This window comes from Macaca fascicularis, chromosome 15, assembly GCF_037993035.2.
Source record: "Macaca fascicularis isolate 582-1 chromosome 15, T2T-MFA8v1.1".
Lineage (NCBI taxonomy): Eukaryota > Metazoa > Chordata > Mammalia > Primates > Cercopithecidae > Macaca > Macaca fascicularis.
Window position 1 is genome coordinate 6,078,519 of NC_088389.1, and position 20,499 is coordinate 6,099,017.

A 20,499-nucleotide genomic window follows, 5' to 3' on the forward strand; every position below is an offset into this window, starting at 1 on the left:
AGATAAGGAATGAGCCCTAAGTGGTTCCTGCTGAGGGTTTGAAGGGGCAAGGGGGGTTGAGTTGATAGGCAGTGGAGGATAGATAGGGTTATAAAGGGCGGGATGGTTTTACAGGCTTTAGGAGAGGGCAGTGAGGAAGGAGAATGAGTACAGGCAATGCTAATGTTGTCCTGAGGAGAGGATGGTGTAGGAAAAGAAATGAGTACTTTTGGGGGTGATGCCGGCTGGGAAGATGGCAGCTGGGAAGATGACGGCTGAGAAGATGGCAACAGGGAAGATGGCGGCTGGGATAGATGGTGGCTGAGAAGACAATGAGGAAGCTTGAGGGGGTTAAATAAGACGGTTGAGAGGAAGAGGTAGGGGCTGGGAAGGGTGGACAGCAGTCTGCTCGATCTAAGGAGGAAAAAGAGGTAGGGTTGGGAAGAGAAAGGCAATCAGGGTGGTGAGAATGGAGAAGGATTTGAACAGGTGAGCAAGAATTGCACAGGTCAGGTTGTGATCTGAGTACAAAAAGGCCTGGACATAAGGAATTTCTCCCCATTTCTCCAGTTGTTGGCAATAATTGCTGAAGTCAGTTAAAATTGTAAAGTCAAATGTTCCATCTGCGGGCCATTTGGACCTACTGTCCAATTCGTATTGTGGCCAGACTGAATTGCAAAAAATGACAAGGCACTTAGGGTGGATATCTTGCCTGAGGCCTAAGGTTTGCAAGTTTTTTATGAGGCAGACTAGAGGGCTATTTTTTGGAATGGAGGACTGGGAGTTTCCCATAATGGAGGGTAGGCTCAGGAGAACAGGGAAAAGGAGACTGTCCTGGATGGCCTGAGGGAGACAATAAAAGGAGCAATTGTCACCACTGCCTTTTTCATTCCCAGAATGGGATCAAATGACTTAGAGGCATCCCCCTAAGACCAGATGATCCGTGAGTGCCTGGTACACACTGGAGCCTTCTTGGACCAACGTTGGATTTTCAGACCAGAGAAACTAAGAGAGGCTGTGCGGATTTTCCCCTGTTAACAGGGCTTCTAGGGAAACTTACCAGTAGGCAAAATCAGTGACCGATGTGCATGCGCAGAGAGGTGACTGGACGCTGAGGAGCTTCCTTTGTCCAGCTGCTGTGGCCTGCACTCTGGGGTGGAGGGGTACATCTATGGGGGATGTGGACCAGAGCCCCTCCCGGATTTCGGCACCAGATGTAAGGTTCTTGTATCAGTTTGAACCCCAAGAGTGAGCCAACAGACAACACAAAGCGATGTGGAGCAACATGCTGTTTTAATAAGCAGCTAAGTGTAGGTAGGCTGAGGCCTAAAATGGCATCAGCCCCAAGTGAGGACGGAGCAAAGGTTTTATAGCCCTCTGTAAACAGAAAGTGTCCCAGTCTGACGTGACTGTTACCTTGTACCCGGATGACCTCTTTCTCGATCTTCAGGGGTATATGTCTTCGGCGAGGGTAGGTGTCTTCCAGCCTGCTCTCTTCCTGCTCCTGCTATCTTGCTGGTGCACGCTGCTAGCGCTAGTTGCACCTTGCAACTGGGCCTGAGAAGGGAGGAGTTATTCATCTCCTTAAGCTTTCAAGCCCTGGGTAGAATCTTACAGATATCAGTGACTGAAGGTCAACTTAATAAAATAAAGAGAGAAGACAAGATTAGATAAAAAAGAATAAAAAGGAATGAACAAAGCCTCCAAGATACATGGGACTTTGTGAAAAGACCAAATCTACATTTGATTGGTGTACCTGAAAGGGATGGGGAAAATGGAACCAAGTCGGAAAACACTCTTCAGGATATTTTCCAGGAGAACTTCCCCAACCTAGCAAGACAGGCCAACATTCAAATTCAGGAAACACAGAGAACACCACAAAGACACTCCTCAAGAAGAGCAACCTCAAGACACATAATCATCAGATTCACCAACGTTGAAATGAAGGAAAAAAATATTAAGGACAGCCAGAGAGAAAGGCTGGGTTATCCACAAAGGGAAGCCCATCAGACTAACAGTGGATCTCTCTGCAGAAGCCCTACAGGCCAGAAGAGAGTAGGGGCCAATATTCAATCTTCTTAAAGAAAAGAATTTTCAACCCAGAATTTCATATCCAGCCAAACTAAGCTTCATAAACAAAGGAGAAATAAAATCCTTTACAGACAAGCAAATGCTGAGGGATTTTGTCACCACCAGACCTGCCTTACAAGAGCTCCTGAAAGAAGCACTAAACATGGAAAGGAACAACTGCAAAAACATACCAAATTGTAAAGAACATTGACATTGTGAAGAAACTGAATTAACTAACAGGCACATTAACCAGCTAGCATCATAATGACAGGATCGAATTCACACATAACAATATTAACCTTCAATGTAAATGGGCTAAATGCCCCAATTAAAAGACACAGACTGGCAAATTGGATAAAGAGTCAAGACCCATCAGAGTGCTGTATTCAGGAGACCCATCTCACATGCAAAGACACACATAGGCTCAAAATAAAGGGATGGAGGAATATTTACCAAGCAAATGGAAAGCAAAAAAAAAGCAGGAGTTACAATCCTAATCTCTGATAAAACAGACTTTAAACCAACAAAGATCAAAAGCGACAAAGAAGGGCATTATATAACGGTAAAGGGAACAATGCAGCAAGAAGAGCTAACTATCCTGAATATATATGCACCCAATACAGAGGCACCTAGATTCATAAAGCAAGTTCTTAGAGACCTACAAAGAGACTTAGACTCCCACACAATAATAATGGGAGACTTTAACACCCCACTGTCAATATTAGACAGATCAACAAGACAGAAAATTAACAAGGATATTCAGCACTTGAGCTCAGCTCTGGACCAAGAGGACCTAATAGACATCTACAGAACTCTCCACTCCAAATCAACAGAATATACATTCTTCTCAGCACCTCATCACACTTATTCTAAAGTTGACCACATAATTGGAAGTAAAACACTCCTCAGCAAATGCAAAATAATGGAAATCATAACAAACAGTCTCTCAGACCACAGTGCAATCAAATTGGAACTCAGGATTAAGAAACTCACTCAAAACCGCACAAATACAAGGAACCTGAACAACCTGCTCCTGAATGACTACTGGGTAAATAACCAAGTGAAGGCAGAAATAAAGATGTTCTTTGAAAACAATGAGAATGAAGACACAACATACTAGAATCTCTGGGACACATTTAAAGTAATGTTTAGAGGGAAATTTATAGCACTAAATGCCCACAAGAAAAAGCAGAAAATATCTAAAATTGACACCCTAATATAAAAATTAAAAGAACTAGAGAAGCAACAGCAAACAAATTCAAAAGCTAGCAGAAGACATGAAATAACTAAGATCAGAGCAGAACTGAAGGAGATAGAGACACAAAAAACCTTTCAAAAAATCAATGAATCCAGGACCTATTTAAAAAAAAAAAAATCAACAAAATAGATAGATCGCTAGCCAGATTAATAAATAAGAAAATAGAGAAGAATCGAATAGGGCATATCACCATTGATCCCACAGAAAACCTTCCTAAGCTGATAAGCAACTTCAGCAAAGTCTCAGGATACAAAATCAATGTGCAAAAATAACAAGCATTCCTATACACCAATAACAGACAAACAGAAAGCCAAATCATGAGTGAACTCCCATTCACAATTGCTGCTAAGAAAATAAAATACCTAGGAATACAACTTACAAGAGATATGAAGGACCTCTTCAAGGAGAACTACAAACCACTGCTCAAGGAAATAAGAGAGGACACAAACAAATGGAAAAACACTCCATGCTCATGGATAGGAACAATCAATATCATGAAAATGGCCATACTGCCCAAAGTAATTTATAGATTCAATGCTATCCCCATCAAGCTACCACTGACTTTCTTCACAGAATTGGAAAAAAACTACTTTAAACTTCATATGGAACCAAAAAAGCGGCTGCATAGCCAAGACAATCCTGGGCAAGAAGAATAAAGCTGGAGGCATCACACTACCTGACTTCAAACTATACTACAAGGCTACAGTAACTGAAACAACATGGTACTGGTACCAAAACAGATACATAGACCAATGGAACAGAACGGAGGCCTCAGAAATAACCCCACACAGCTACAACCATCTGACCTTTGATAAACCTGACATACAAGCAATGGAGAAAATATTCCCTATTTAATAAATGATGTTGGGAAAACTGGCTAGCCATATGGAGAAACTGGACCCCTTCATTACAACTTTTACAAAAATCAACTCAAGATGGATTAAAGACTTAAACGTAAGACCTAGGACCATAAAAATCCTAGAAGAAAATACCATTTGGCAATACCACTCAGGACATAGGCATGGGCAAAGACTTCATGTCTAAAACACCAAAATCAATGGCAACAAAAGTCAAAATTGACAAATGGGATCTAATTAAACTAAAGAGCTTCTGCACAGAAAAGAAACTATCATCAGAGTGAACAGGCAACCTACAGAATGGGGGAATATTTTTGCAATCTATCCATCTGACAAAGGGCTAATTACTAGAATCTACAAAGAAACAAATTTACAAGAAAAAAACAACCCCATCAAAAAATGGGCAAAGCATATGAACAGACACTTCTCAAAAGAAGACATTTATGCAGCCAACAGCCATATGAAAAAATGCTCATCATCACTGGTCATTAGAGAAATGCAAATCAAAACCACAATGAGATACCATCTTATGTCAGTTAGAATGGCGATCATTGAAAAGTCAGGAAGCAACAGATTCTGGAGAGGTTGTGGAGAAATAGGAAAGCTTTTACATTGTTGGTGGGAGTGTAAATTAGTTCAATCATTGTGGAAGACAGTGTGGCAATCCCTCAAGGATCTAGAATTGGAAATACCATTTGACCCAGCAATCCCACTACTGGGCATATACCCAAAGGATTATAAATCATTCTACGATAAAGACACAGGCACACGTGTATTTACTGTGGCACTATTCACAATAGCAAAGACTTGAAACCAACCCAAATGTCCATCAATGATAGAGTGGATTAAGAAAATGTGGCACATATACACCATGGAATACTATGCCGCCATAAAAAAGGATGAGTTCATGTTCTTTGCAGGGACATGGATGAAGGCAGAAACCATCATTCTCAGCAAACTATCACAAGATCAGAAAACCAAACACTGCATGTTCTCACTCATAAGTGGAAGTTGAACAATGAGAACACGGGGACACAGGGAGGGATTGCAGGCCTGTCGGGAGGTGGGGGAGAATGAAAGGGAGGGATAACGTTAGGAAAAATACCTAATGTAGGTGATGGGTTGGTGGGTGCAGCAAACCCCCAGGGCACGGGTATACCTATGTAACAAAACTGCACATGTAATCCAGAACTTAAAGTATATATATATATATATATAAAAGGAATGGCTAAACATTATTTTTTAGGCTAAACATTATTTTTTAAATCAAGGCCATTTCAAAGCCCTTACTTCACTGGATTCTCAGCCAGTGTTGCCCCCAGAGCAGAAGGCAGCTGTGGGAAGCAGAAGGGTGGCCCCACCTTCACCTGGAAGATTCCTGCTCAGATCCTGGGTCACCTGCCCCACTGATGATGCCCCAGCTGCTGTTGCTGGGAAGCCGAACCCAGAACTCCCTCAGGCCTGGTCCTCACTCTGCCCCCCAGCACCCCTAGTGCGGCCACGCAGGAGGATGGAGCCCCGAGGCTGCAGGGGCGGAAGCGGGTGGGTCAAGGCTCGCCTCGCCCCACCCTCAGGTGTTGGTTTTTGTTTTTTAAACCAAACAGAGCAGAGAGGGGCGAGGAAGCAAAAGTGACTCAAACTCAGGGCTAGCCAGAGCCTGCGGAGGCAGCAGCAATCCTTGTGCTGGGCACACGCCCAAGGCTGGCTTTGGGGTCAAAGAATAATCAAAGATGACACTTTGGGCCTGTCCTCTCCCCAGCTCTCCTAGGCAAAGTCGGTGCGTCTGAGGAGTCAGCCTGGACTCGAACTTCTGACACCGGACCGCTGCTGGCTTGCTGCCAGGACCCGAGGGGCCCCAGGACACAGGGAGGGGCATAGAGGGGGAAAGCAGCCAGACTCCGCCCAAGCAATTTAGGCGCCTGCCTCGTCTGTGGTTCCCCGCACCCCCAGCTCACCGAGTCGCGGGACAGCCCCTGGAGATCCCCAGGGAGGCAGGGTCCAGGGATTGCGGTGAGGCCCTGCGCCCAGGACGGCTGCGCCCCACCTGAGGGAAGAGTCACTCCAGTCCCTCTGGGCTGGTCCACGTGCAACCACGGTAGGACGCAGGTCATCTCCAGTGAAACGCGGAGGGAGGAAGGGTGTGCCTCCCTGTTCCTTCCCCACCCTCCCGGGGAGGGGCGGTTGCCCTTAGCAACGGGATGCCCGCGTGGGATACTGGAAGTCTCAGCCTACCCCATCCCACCTCTCCAGGCCTGGTTTCTCCTGGGCGCAAGGGGTTACTTCAGAGCTGTCGGGCCTCCACAGTAGCACATTAAATGTTCTGGAAACTAGGAGATGTGGCACTGCTGTACAACGGTCAGGAATAGCCATCCTGTCCTCCTGACCAGGTGAAAACCAACTTCTGCTGGGAAGGAGCATGGGGTGGCGCCTGGCCTTTGGAGTCAGGAAGAACCAGGCTTAAGTAACAGAACTGCCTGACCTCCAGCTTGTCACTTCAGCTCGCAGGTCCATACTTCACTTGGGATGATTGGGTGGGGCACATAAGAAGCTGCGTTCATTCTTTCCTGACCCTCAGAATTCCTGTGCTCTCAGGGTGCTGGGTGCTGTTTCAGGTCCCAGTACACAGCACAGAGTGCACAGCAGGCCCCCGCGGAGGATCAACACAGTGGCTGAACACCGGGAAGGAACGGGCACTTTAAGTCTGCACATCTGAAACTTGCTAAGGCCAGTCTTTGGAACTTGCCCACTCCATTTGAGTGGAAGCGTGGCCCGATCACCCACGGCGTGCCTGTACTGGCACTTTGGTTTTTGTTTTTGACTTGACTTGAATTGTTTGATACTTTGGTTTTGGTTTTGAACTGGCTCGGATTTCTGGATACTCTGATTTTGGTTTTGATTCTGGTTTGGTATAAACTTAAAAAGTGTGTGTGTGCCCTTTTTTACCTGTTCTTTGTTTTGTGGTGTGCGTGTGATGTGAGCGTGGTGTTTTGTCTCGTAGGAAACACGGGTCAGACACAAAGTGAGCCCACTCCGCTAGGAACTATGTTGAAAAATTTTAAGAAGGGATTTAATGGAGACTATGGGGTTACTATGACACCAGGAAAACTTAGAACTTTGTGTGAAGTAGATTGACCAACATTAGAAGTGGGTTGGCCATCAGAAGGAAGCCTGGACAGGTCCCTTGTTTCTAAGGTATGGCATAAGGTAACTGGTAAGTTAGGACAGCCAGACCAGTTCCCATACATAGACACTTGGTTACAGCTGGTGCTAGACCCCCCACAGTGGCTAAGAGGGCAAGCAACAGCAGTGCTAGTGGCAAAGGGATAGATAGCCAAGGAAGGAGCCCGCTCCACTCACCGAGGGAAATCAACTCCTGAAGTTCTGTTCGACCCAACATCAGAAGATCCATTGAAGGAGATGGCACCAGTGATCCCAGTGGTGCCCTCCCCTTACCAGGGAGAGAGGCTCCCCACTCTTGAGCCCACAGAGCTTGTGCCTCCGCAAGACAAACATATCCCTAGGCCACCCAGAGTAGATAAGAGAGGAGGTGAAGCCTCAGGAGAAAGCCCTCCCTTGGCAGCTCGTTTGCGACCCAAAACTGGGGTACAATTGCCCCTGAGAGGGCAGCGGTATACTGGGATAGATGAGGATGGTCACATGGTGGAGAGGCGTGTTTTTGTGTACCAGCCCTTCACCTCTGCCGACCTTCTCAACTGGAAAAACAATACCCCGTCCTATACTGAAAAGCCACAAGCTCTAATTGATTTGCTCCAAACTATTATCCAGACCCATAACCCCACTTGGGCTGATTGCCACCAGTTGCTCATGTTCCTTTTTAACACAGATGAAAGGTGGAGAGTGCTCCAAGCAGCAACCAAGTGGCTAGAGGAACATGTACCAGCTGATTACCAAAACCCCCAAGAGTATGTAAGGACCCAGTTACCAGGAACCGACCCCCGGTGGGACCCAAATGAAAGAGGGGGTGTGCAAAGGCTGAACCGATACAGGGAAGCTCTCGTGGAAGGATTAAAGAGGGGAGCCCAGAAGGTCACAAACGTTAACAAGGTCTCTGAGGTCATTCAGGGAAAAGAAGAAAGTCCAGCACAATTCTATGAGAGGCTGTGTGAGGCCTATCATATGTATACCCCCTTTGATCCCGATAGCCCTGAAAATCAGCGCATGATTAACACGGCTTTAGTAGTCAAAGCGCAGAAGACATTAGAAGAAAACTGCAGAAACACGCTGGGTTTGCAGGGATGAATATATCACAGTTATTAGAAATAGCTCACCAGGTGTTTGTAAACAGGGATGCAGTAAGCCGTAAGGAAAATAGCAAAGAGAATGAACGCCAGGCCCGGCGAAACGCCGACCTGTTGGCTGCAGCAATTAGAGGGGTCCCCCTAAAGAGGCAAGGGAAGGGCGGCCCTGGGAAAGAAACTCAGCCTGGCTGTCAGAGTCTGCAGCGTAACCAGTGTGCTTATTGTAAAGAAATGGGACATTGGAAGAACAAATGCCCTCAGCTAAAAGGAAAACAAGGAGACTCAGAGCAGGAGGCCCCAGACAAGGAGGAAGGGACCCTGCTCAACCTGGCAGAAGGGTTGTTGGACTGAGGGGGACTGGGCTCAAGTGCCCCCAAAGAGCCTACGGTCAGGATGACAGTCGGGGGTAAAGATATTGATTTTCTTGTAGATACCGGTGCTGAACATTCTGTAGTATCCACCCCGGTCGCCCCCTTATCCAAAAAGACTATTGACATAATCGGAGCCACGGGGGTTTCAGCAAAGCAAGCTTCCTGCTTGCCCCAGACTTGTACTGTAGGAGGACATAAAGTGATTCATCAGTTTTTGTACATGCCTGACTGTCCCTTGCCCTTGCTCTTAGCAAGCTGAGAGCCACTATCTCTTTTACAGAGCATGGCTCTTTGCTGCTAAACTTACCTGGAACGGGAGTCATTATGACCCTTATGGTCCCCCGAGAGGAGGAATGGAGGCTTTTCTTAACTGAGCTGGTCCAAGAGATAAGACCAAGCTAAGCGGTGGCCAAAAGTGTGAGCCGAAGACAACCCTCCAGGGTTAACAGTCAACCAAGCCCACGTACTTATAGAAGTTAAGCCTGGGGCCCAGCCGGTGAGGCAAAAACAGTACCCGGTCCCCAGAGAAGCTCTTGAAGGTATCCAGGTCCATCTCAAGCGCCTAAGAACCTTTGGAATTATAGTTTCTTGTCAGTCTCCATGGAATACTCCCCTCCTGCCGGTTCCGAAGCCAGGGACCAAGGACTACAGGCCAGTACAGGATTTGCGCTTGGTTAATCAAGCTACAGTGACTTTACATCCAACGGTACCTAACCCGTACACATTGTTGGGGTTGCTGCCAGTTGAGGACACCTGGTTCACCTGCTTGGACCTGAAAGACACTTTCTTTAGCATCAGATTAGCCCCTGAGAGCCAGAAGCTCTTTGCCTTTCAGTGGGAAGATCCGGAGCCAGGTGTCACTACTCAGTACACTTGGACCCAGCTTCCCCAAGGGTTCAAGAACTCCCCCACCATCTTTGGGGAGGCATTGGCTCGAGACCTCCAGAAGTTTTCCACCAGAGACATAGGCTGCGTGTTGCTCCAGTACGTCGATGAACTTCTGCTGGGACACCCCACGGCAGTCGGGTGCGCCAAGGGAACGGATGCCCTACTCCGGCACCTGGAGGACTGTGGGTATAAAGTGTCCAAGAAAAAAGCTCAGATCTGCCTACAGAAGGTACGTTACCTGGGATTTACTATCCGACAGGGGGAACGCAGCCTGGGATCAGAAAGAAAGCAGGTCATTGGCAATCTACCGGAGCCTAAGAGCAGAAGACAGGTGAGAAAATTCTTAGGAGCTGTGGGATTTTGCAGACTGTGAATCCCAAACTTTGCAATAGTAGCCAAGCCTTTGTATGAGGTCACAAAGGGGGGGCACCGGGAACTTTTTGAATGGAGATCCCAACAACAGCAAGCCTTTCATGAGTTAAAGGAAAAACTTATGTCAGCCCCAGCCCTGGGGCTACCTGATCTGACAAAGCCTTTTACATTGTATGTGTCAGAGAGAGAAAAGATGGCAGTTGAAGTTTTAACCCAAAAGGTGGGGCCCTGGCCGAGGCTGGTGGCTTACCTCTTGAAACAACTAGACGGGGTTTCTAAAGGATGGCTCCCTTGTTTGAGGGCCTTGGCAGCAACTGCTCTACTAGTACAAGAAGCAGATAAGCTGACTCTTGGGCAAAACCTGAACATAAAGGCCCCCCATACTGTGGTGACTTTCATGAACACTAAAGGACATCATTGGTTAACGAATGCTAAACTCACCAAGTGCCAAAGTTTGCTCTGTGAGAATCCCCGCATAACTATTGAGGTTTGTAATACCCTGAATCCTGCCACCTTGCTCCCAGTATCAGAGAGCCCTGTCAAGCATGACTGTGTAGAAGTGTTGGACTCAGTTTACTCTAGCAGACCTGACCTCCGGGACCAGCCTTGGGCATCAGTAGACTGGGAACTACACGTGGATGGGAGCAGCTTCATCAACCCACAAGGAGAGAGATGTGCAGGGTATGCAGTGGTAACCCTGGACACTGTTGTTGAAGCCAGATCGTTGCCCCAGGGCTCTTCAGCCCAGAAAGCTGAACTCATTGCTTTAATTCGGGCCTTAGAACTCAGTGAAGGTAAGACTGTAAACATTTACACTGATTCTCGGTATGCCTTTTTAACTCTTCAAGTGCATAGAGCATTATTATATAAAGAAAAGGGCCTATTGAACTCTGGGGGGAAGGATATAAAATATCCACAAGAAACCTTACAATTATTAGAAGCAGTATGGAAACCCCACAAGGTGGTAGTTATGCATTGCAGAGGACGCCAGCGAGCTTCCATCTTGGTGGGTTTGGGGAATTCCCGCGCTGACTCAGAGGCTCGAAAAGCAGCATCTGCCCCCTTCCGGGCATCAGTCATAGCCCCCCTGCTCCCTCAAGCACCTGATCTTGTACCTACTTATTCTAAAGAAGAAAAGGACTTTCTCCAGGCAGAGAGAGGACAAGAGATGGAGGAAGGATGGATTCGGTTACCAGATGGGAGAGTAGCTGTGCCACAGCTGCTAGGAGCTGCAGTTATACTGGCTGTGCATGAAACCACCCATCTAAGTCAGGAGTCACTTGAAAAGTTGTTAGGTCGGTATTTCTACATCTCGCATTTGTCAGCCCTTGCCAAAACGGTGACGCAGCAGTGTGTTACCTGCCGAAAGCATAATGCAAGACAAGGTCCAGCCATTCCACCCGGCATACAAGCTTATGGAGCAGCCCCCTTTGAAGACCTCCAGGTGGACTTCACAGAGATGCCAAAGTGTGGAGGTAACAAGTATTTACTAGTTCTTGTGTGTACCTAGTCTGGGTGGGTTGAGGCTTATCCAACACGAACTGAGAAAGCTCGTGAAGTAACCCGTGTGCTTCTTCGAGATCTTATTCCTAGATTTGGACTGCCCTTACGGATCGGCTCAGATAATGGGCCGGCGTTTGTGGCTGACTTGGTACAGAAGACAGCAAAGGTATTGGGGATCACATGGAAATTGCATACTGCCTACCGGCCTCAGAGTTCAGGAAAGGTGGAGCGGATGAATCGGACTATCAAAAAGAGTTTAGGGAAAGTATGTCAGGAAACAGGATTAAAATGGATACAGGCTCTCCCTATGGTATTATTTAAAATTAGATGTACCCCTTCTAAAAGAACAGGATATTCCCCTTATGAAATATTATATCATAGGCCCCTTCCCATATTGTGGGGACTTCCAGGCACTCCCCGAGAGTTAGGTGAAATTGAGTTACAGCTACAGTTACAGGCTTTAGGGAAAATTACACAAACAATCTCAGCCTGGGTAAATAAGAGATGCCCTGTTAGCTTATTCTCCCCAGTTCACCCTTTCTCCCCAGGTGATCAAGTGTGGATCAAGGACTGGAACGTAGCCTCTTTGTGCCCACGGTGGAAAGGACCCCAGACTGTTATCTTGACCACTCCCACCGCTGTGAAGGTAGAGGGAATCCCAGCCTGGATCCACCACAGCCCTGTAAAACCTGCAGCGCCTGAAACCTGGGAGGCAAGACCAAGCCCGGACAACCCTTGCAGAGAGATCCTGAAGAAGACAACAAGCCCTGCTCCAGTCACACCCGGAAGCTGACTGGTCCACGCACGGCCGAAACATGAGGAATCTCATCGTGGGATTCATTTTTCTTAAATTTTGGACTTATACAGTAAGGACTTCAATTGGCCTTACTCAAACTGGTGACTGTTCCCAGTGTATTCATCAGGTCACTGAGGTAGGACAACAAATTAAAACAATCTTTCTGTTCTATAGTTCTTATGAATGTATGGGAACGTTGAAAGAAACTTGTTTGTATAATGCCACTCAGTACAAGGTATGTAGCCCGGGAAATGACCAATCTGATGTGTGTTATAACCCATCTGAGTCCCCTGCAACCACCGTTTTTGAAATAAGATTAAGAACTGGCCTTTACCTAAGTGATACAAGTAAAATAACAACTAGAACAGAAGGAAAAGGAATCCCCAAACAAGTAATTTTAAGATTTGATGCTTGTGCAGCCATTAATAGTAACAAGCTAGGAACAGGATGTCGTTCTCTTAACTGGGAAAGGAGCTACAGAGTAGAAAATAAATATGTTTGTCTTGAGTCAGGGGTTTGTGAAAATTGTGCCTTTTGGCCATGTGTTATTTGGGCTACTTGAAAAAAGAACAAAAAGGACCCGGTTCATCTTCAGAAGGGGGAAGCCAGCCCCTCCTGTGCTGCTGGTCACTGTAACCCACTGGAACTAATAATCACCAATCCCCTAGACCCCCATTGGAAAAAGGGAGAACGTGTAACCCTGGGGATCGATGGGACAGGGTTAAACCCCCACGTTGCCATTTTAGTCCGAGGGGAGGTCTACAGGCGCTCTCCCAAACCAGTGTTTCAAACCTTTTATGAGGAGCTGAATCTGCCAGTACCAGAACTTCCGAAAAAGACAAAAAATTTGTTTCTCCAATTAGCAGAAAATGTAGCTCATTCCCTTAATGTTACTTCTTGTTATGTATGCTGGGGAACCACTATCGGAGACCGATGGCCTTGGGAAGCCCGAGAGTTGGTGCCCACTGATCCAGCTCCTGGTATAATTCCAGTTCAGAAGGCCCAAGCTAGCAGCTTCTGGGTCTTAAAAACCTCAATTATTGGACAATACTGTATAGCTAGAGAAGGAAAAGACTTCACCATCCCTGTAGGAAAGCTTAATTGTATAGGACGGAAGTTGCACAACAGCACAACAAAAACAATTAGTTGGTGGGGCCTAAATCACACTGAAAAGAACCCATTCAGTAAATTTTCTACATTAAAAACTGCCTGGGCTCATACAGAATCTTATCAGGACTGGAAGGCTCCTGCTAGACTATACTGGATATGTGGGCACAGAGCCTATATTCGGTTACATAATAAATGCATAGGTAGTTGTGTTATTGGCACTATTAAACCGTCCTTTTTCTTATTACCTGTAAAAACGGGTGAGCTCCTAGGTTTCCCTGTCTATGCCTCCTAAGAAAAGAGAGGCATAGTTATAGGAAACTGGAAAGATAATGAGTGGCCTCCTGAAAGGATCATACAGTATTATGGGCTGGCCACATGGGCACAAGATGGCTCATGGGGATACTGGACCCCCATTTCCATGCTCAATCGGATCATACGGTTGCAGGCTGTATTAGAAATAATTACTAATGAAACTGGCAGAGCTTTGACTGCTTTAGCTCGGCAGGAAACCCAAATGAGAAATGCTAACTATCAGAATAGACTGGCCTTGGACTACTTGCTGGCAGCTGAAGGAGGAGTCTGTGGAAAATTTAACTTAACCAATTGCTGCCTACAAATAGATGATCAAGGACAGGTGGTTGAAAACATAGTCAGGGACATGACAAAGTTGGCACATGTGCCCGTACAGGTTTGGCATGAGTTTGATCCTGAGTCTTTATTTGGAAAATGGTTTCCAGATATAGGAGGATTTAAAACCCTCGTTGTAGGTGTATCGCTAGTAATAGGAACTTGCTTGCTGCTCCCCTGTGTATTACCCTTGCTTTTTCAAATAATAAAAATTTTGTTGTTACTTTGGTTTATCAGAAAACTTCAGCACATGTGTATTATATGAATCACTATGGCTCTATCTCGCAGAGAGACTCAGAAAGTGAAGATGAGAGTGAGAACTCCCACTGAAAAAGTGAAAATTCTCAAAGGGGGGAAATATAGAATGAGACCACCACTTCTCCTGCTGTCTTTCCCAGCTTTTCCCCTCTCCCCTTTTCCCTAGTTTATAAGAAACTTTTTTGTATAATGCCACTCAGTACGCATTATAAGACAGGAGAAGAGAGAGAAAGCAAAAAGTTGGAAAGAAACAGAAATAAGATAAATAGCTAGACGACCTTGGTACCACCACCTGGCCCTGATGGTTAAAATAATAATGATAATATCAACCCCTGACCAAAACTACTAGTGTTACCTGTAAATTCCAGACATTGTATGAGAAAGCACTGTAAAACTTTTTGTTCTGTTAGCTGATGCATGTAGTCCTTCGTCACGTTTTCCACGCATGCTTGATTTATCATGACCCAAAAAGGCCACGTATTTCTTCTTCTGGGAGCTCGGTTCTTAAGACGCGAGTCTGCTGACGCTCCCGGCCGAATAAAAAACCTCTTCCTTCTTTAATCCGGTGTCTGAGGAGTTTTGTCTGTGGCTTGTCCTGCTACACTGTCATCTAAAGGAAGAGATGATGATACTACTTCCACTACCGGAGAAGGTACACACCCCCCGTGTTATTGTTCCTCATAACTTGTGGGGGAGAGCATGATATTACTTCCAATATGACAGTGGCTTGACATCCAGTCTGTGATATTGCTCCTAATTTCCAGTAGGTAAAGTATGATGTTCCTGCCAAGAGAGTAGTCGGTGTACAGCCGCCCTGTGATATGTCTCCAAATATTCAGGGAAACACAGGAGGACATTACCCCAAATCTCCCAAAAAGTGTACACCCATTGTGTGGTATGGTTCCTAATATCCGGAGGTGAGATAGGAGAAGGATGGTATTTCCTATCGCAGGCTGTGTACACAAAACTTGTGAAATTGTTCCTAATATCCTGAAGAAAGGAGATTGTTAGTAATGGACACGCATTGCAGGGGGAGTAATGATTACGATCCACATCGTAATGGTGAGTAATAGCAACCCCCTCTCTCCCCCTCGCTGTTACGATCCTCATAGCAGGGGGGTGAGGCACCCCCCACGATATCGGGAGTAATAGGATCCCCCTCTCTCCCCCTGGCCTTATATAAGGATGCTGGCCTTATATAAGTGCCCCCAATGCCATCATAGACTTTAGTGTATTCACTTAAAGTTTTTTCCTCATTTAGATCTGCCAATCCCTTAATAGGTCTAATTGCTGCCTGACATTCTGTATTAACATTTTCATGAGCAAGCACCTGAACGATCACTTTCTTGGCATGAGAATCGGAAATAGCCTTTTGAGCCGCATCCAGCAAAGGAGTGATAGAATCTGGAAAAGGCTCCCTTGGAACCTGTTGAACTGTGTTAAAAAAAGGATAAGCAGAACCAGCGTCGTGAATTTTTTCCCAGGCTCTTAGGCATGTAGTTCTGAGCTGATCAACAGCCTTATCACCCATTACCATCTGTTGATTTAGAGTACTCCATGCCTGTCCGATTCCGAGCAATTGATCAGATGTGATATTAACGGGACGTTGGTCTTGAGCGTTTCTGCGTGCCTGATTTATTGCTTCATCTGTCCACCAGGTTTTCAATTGGAGAAATTCACAGGGGGACAGGGTGGATCGGGCTAATGCTTCCCAATCCATACGTATTCAACGTCTGTTATAAGCCACACGTTGTAACAAGGAATGAACGGAAGGAGAATTTGGCCCATATTGTCCAATTGTTTGCTTTAAGTCTTTTAATATTTTAAAAGGAAATGGCTTCCAGCATGCTTGAGCAAGTTCTCTAGCCTCCTCAGCTGGCGAAATAACAACCAGAAACTGCCAAGCATTCAAATCCCCCATTTCTTGTGCCTGGCAAATGGATGCCTGGATTGTCCCTGTGCCATAATTTGTATTTGGACCGGCTCACAGCACTCCTCTACATAGTTAGCAGATGGGCAAGCCTGGATCATTCACTTATGGTAATTGGCTGTTGGACAAGCCTGAAGCTTCCTTTCGCCATAGTTACTGGCGGGGTCTGCAACAATGGGAGCTGCAAGGCGCATCTCAGGCTCCCCTTCCAAAAATTCCTAAGTCTGGCATGGAGATGGCCATTCCAGACCTTCCCCTAAAGGCGCAGTAGGTGGCACTGTTTCTTTTCTACGTTTTTGGAGATTAGCTTACATACCTTCTCGTTTCTCGCCCTTTTTTAAACTAGACTGTCATGGTTCACTTTGCTGATAATTAGACTCCTGATTATTCAACTTTCCTATGTCATCCTGAAACTCCTCCTCCTCCTCCTCAGTGTGGAAGGGCTCCAGTGCTGTTTTAATTGCCGATCACACAGACCAAGCAGAGAGGGGAATATTGTGGCCCTCTTGTGCTGGTTTTAAGTCTGATCCGACCTTGTCCCAATCTTCTACATTCATGGTTCCATATTCCGGGAACCAAGGAGAATACTTGTCTACCAGACGGAACAAAGATGTGAGATTTTGGGTACTCACAATTACCCCTCCGCGGCGCAGTAACTGCAGTACAAGGCTTAAGTAATTAGTGAACTTACTCTCTGCCTGACCCATATTTTCCTGAGGTTTCCCTGGAATTCTCCTAGCGCCCTCCTTACCCTAGAGCTTGAAGTGAAAACCTACTCGGGAGTCCTTTGTCGGTCGTCCTCAGCTTTCCACGCTCTGGTGTTCCTTCACTGGATTATTTGTAGAGATTATGGGGAGCCCCGCATTGGGCACCAGAGACCAGCCTGGGCAACCGAGGGAGACCCCCGTTTCTACCGAAAAAAAAAAAAAAAAAAGCTAGATGTGGTGTCGCGAGCCTATAATCCCAGCTACTCCATGAGAAATCAGACAAAACCTGGCACCAGAGACTGATTTTCTTCTAAAATGCTTTCTCCAAAATATTGTTAAAACAAAAGGGGGAAATTGGAAAGGAAAATATTTTGGGTCCCCCAAATCACTAAGATAAAGGGAAAAGCCAGTCTGGGAACTGTTTAGGGCAAACTTGCCTCCCATTCTATTCAAAGTCATCTGCTGCTCCATAAGAAGAATGCATATCTTACTGCCTCCTTTGGAAAGGCTCATCAGAAACTTAGAAGAATGCAACCGTTCGTCTCTCACCTACCTGTGACCTGGAAGCCCCCTCCTGGCTTCGAGTTGACCCACTTTTGCTTCTGGTTGTACCGGATCAAACCAGTGTTCATCTTACATATGTTGATTGATGTCTCCTGTCTCCCTAAAATGTATAAAACTGTCAGATACAGTCAGTTTCTCTTCCAAGGTTTGGCATGTTTAACGTTCTTGTGTTTTGTTGTCGAACCCAACTTTCTTGTTCTCCATGCCTCCTTGCCCTAGTTACTGAACCTTCCCCGTCAGTTCTAATCAATCACTCACATCTGTTCCCTTACCTGCTCTGCACCCATTTCTCCCTTCGAAACCACACGTCCCACCGTTGTAACTCACAACCCCCTTCCCCCTTCCTTGTTTGGGAAAATATTCACAAATAGCCAACTGGGTCAGTTTAGATCTTGAGATCTGGCCCCAGCCCATGCCAGAGGTAGGGATTGCGTCAGGAATAAAAACCCCGGCTTTCCTTTGTTTTGTGTGCTCTTGCGATTGTGATTGATGCGAGCAGCAGCACGCTTCCGCAGAGGTAAATTGCGTTGCTGATAAAACTTTTACTTGAGTGCTGGTTTCACCTTGGGGCACCGAGCATTTATCTCCAACAAAACCAAGCTGTGCTCTGAACACCTTGGGCAACTGTCATCAGGACATCCTGAGGCTGTGTCACGCACAAGCATCCTGAACCCTGGCAAAATAAACTTTCTAAATACTCTTATCCCCAAATGCTCAAGGAGACAGATTTGAATAATCATAAAACTCCGAGGTTGCACTCCAGCCTGGGCGACAGAGCAAGACTCTTTCATAAAAATAAAATAAAATAAAATAAAATAAATAAGATAAGATAAGATAAAACTAAAATCAAATCTCCTGTCTCCCGCACAGCCGACCCTGCGTGAATTACTCCTTCTCTATTGCTATTCCCCCCGTCTTGAGAAACCGGCTCTGTCTAGGTAGTGGGCAAGGTGAACCCACTGGGCAGTTACAGAATTGTTATTATATTGCTTGCAATTTTATATCTATATTATGCACAAATAGCTATAACCTTGTATACAAGGTTAAATGCGAATGTCCTCCTTGCGTGGTCAGATCCCAGCGCAGGAAGGACGCACCCCCTACAAACCGCTAGGCCAAAACGGTCATTCTGGCCTCATCCAGCCTCACGTGAGATCGCAATCTCCTGTCACTCTGGGCCTGAGGGGGCGGGGCCTGAAGCCCCATACAATCAGGGGCGCTGGGGTGGGGGCCGTTCAATAAGGCGCGCCGCCGGAAAGGAGAGAGCGGCTTCCGGGATCTGGCTGGCGGGCGCTTTGTCTCGCCTTCGCCACAGTAGGGTCTTTCTGTGAGTCTCCGCTGCTACTTCTTGGCTCTGGGAGGCCCGGGTGGCTCTGCAGCAGCCTCTGCCACCCTGTGACCTGCGGGTGTTGGGACATCCCTAGCTGACGCCGGGACACCCGGGAAGCCGAGGAATGGTGAGTGGACTGCGCCTGGCTTCCCGAAGTGGGGAAGAGGGCTGGGTGAAACCTGCTCGAACCAGCCATCGGCTGCGGAACCTGCGGACCGAGTCGCCGCGGCGCAGCCGGGCCTCAGCCACCTTCTGCGCAGGGCCGGGCGGGGCGGGCAGCGGGACCCCTGCGTCCTGTCTGTACCTGTGGGCGCCACTTCCGCCGGCGGGAACCCTCTAGGGAAGCCCGCGCCTCCCCCACCCAGGTAGTGCGGTGACCACGAGAGGGTGATCCGGGAGAGCCCTGACGGTGAGCGGAGTTCCAGCGTGGGAGGAGCTGTGGTTCATGGAGCTTCCAGTCCCACCTTTCTCCCCCTAAAATTAACCTGAGGCTTTGTTAAAACCTTAAACGGTGTGTTTGAGCAAACAGCGATTCATAAACCGGGTACCGCAGTCATGGTTTATGGTTTGGGGTCCACAGGAGGGGCGTAAATGAGAGGCTTTGATAAGGTTAATGAGGAAGCAAACCATACATATATATACACACATATATACATGTATACATATATATACACACATATATACATGTATACATATATATACACACATATATACATGTATACATATATATACACACATATATACATGTATACATATATACATATATGCATATATATACACACATATACATGTACATATATTTTTTTCTTTCTTTCTTTTTTTCTTTTTTTTTGAGACGGAGTCTCGCCTTGTCGCCAGGCTGGAGTGCAGTGGTACAGTCTCAGCTCACTGCAACCTCTGACTCCCGGGTTCAAGCGATTCTCCTGCCTCAGTCTCCCAAGTAGCTGGGCTTCTAGGCGTCACCACCACGTTCAGCTAATTTTTGTATGTTTAGTAGATACAGGTTTCCCCATGTTGGCTAGGTTGGTTTCGAACTCCTGACCTTAATTGATCGCCCACCTCGGCCTCCTAAAGCACTGGGATTACAGGCATGAGCCACCTTGGCCAAAATATTTTTCTGTTTCCAAACATTTTACATGAGAGGAAAGTAGAGAATAAATAATCCGACACGCTACTGTAAAAAAATCTTTGTGTCTCTCTTCTTTTCATCTTTCCTAAGTGTACATGTTACTAAAGTGTCTTTAGGTTGAGGTCCCCCTATGAAAACTTTACAGGGTGTTGTGTCCTCAGCCACCCTCCTGTCTTTTCCTAGTCCTGGCATTTTAGAACTGTCTAGGGATGACCCAGGATACCCACAGTGGCCATGTCTATTGGAGGGTCTAGTGAGTATCAGCCCCGGGGTCACCTCATCCCCAAGGACAGCCTGAGGTAGGGGGTAGAGTCTCTCAGGGGAGCAGCTGGATGCTCTTGGCCTTAGAGGAATCTCCTGGTATAGTTTCATCTAAAATGGTGACCCCTTAGGGTCATTAAAATTTTAGGACATTAACATTAATGGACAATACAATGTAATGTCATGAAAGGTCATTAAAATTATTCCTCCAGCCCGAGTTTTTATTCCTC

The 20,499-nt window shown here is 46.5% G+C and overlaps 2 protein-coding genes across 2 annotated transcripts in view; both read left to right on the forward strand.

Moving 5' to 3' along the window:
- Positions 1 to 20,499, forward strand: part of LOC123569213 (uncharacterized) — a 39,647-nt gene that overhangs the window by 13,677 nt on the left and 5,471 nt on the right. The window lies entirely within an intron of this gene.
- Positions 10,034 to 14,331, forward strand: LOC135967586 (uncharacterized). The gene is made up of 2 exons (XM_065531089.2): positions 10,034 to 11,529; positions 11,635 to 14,331. The coding sequence occupies exons 1-2, from the start codon at positions 10,176 to 10,178 to the stop codon at positions 12,348 to 12,350; spliced, it is 2,070 nt and encodes a 689-aa protein (XP_065387161.2). The 5' UTR covers positions 10,034 to 10,175; the 3' UTR covers positions 12,351 to 14,331.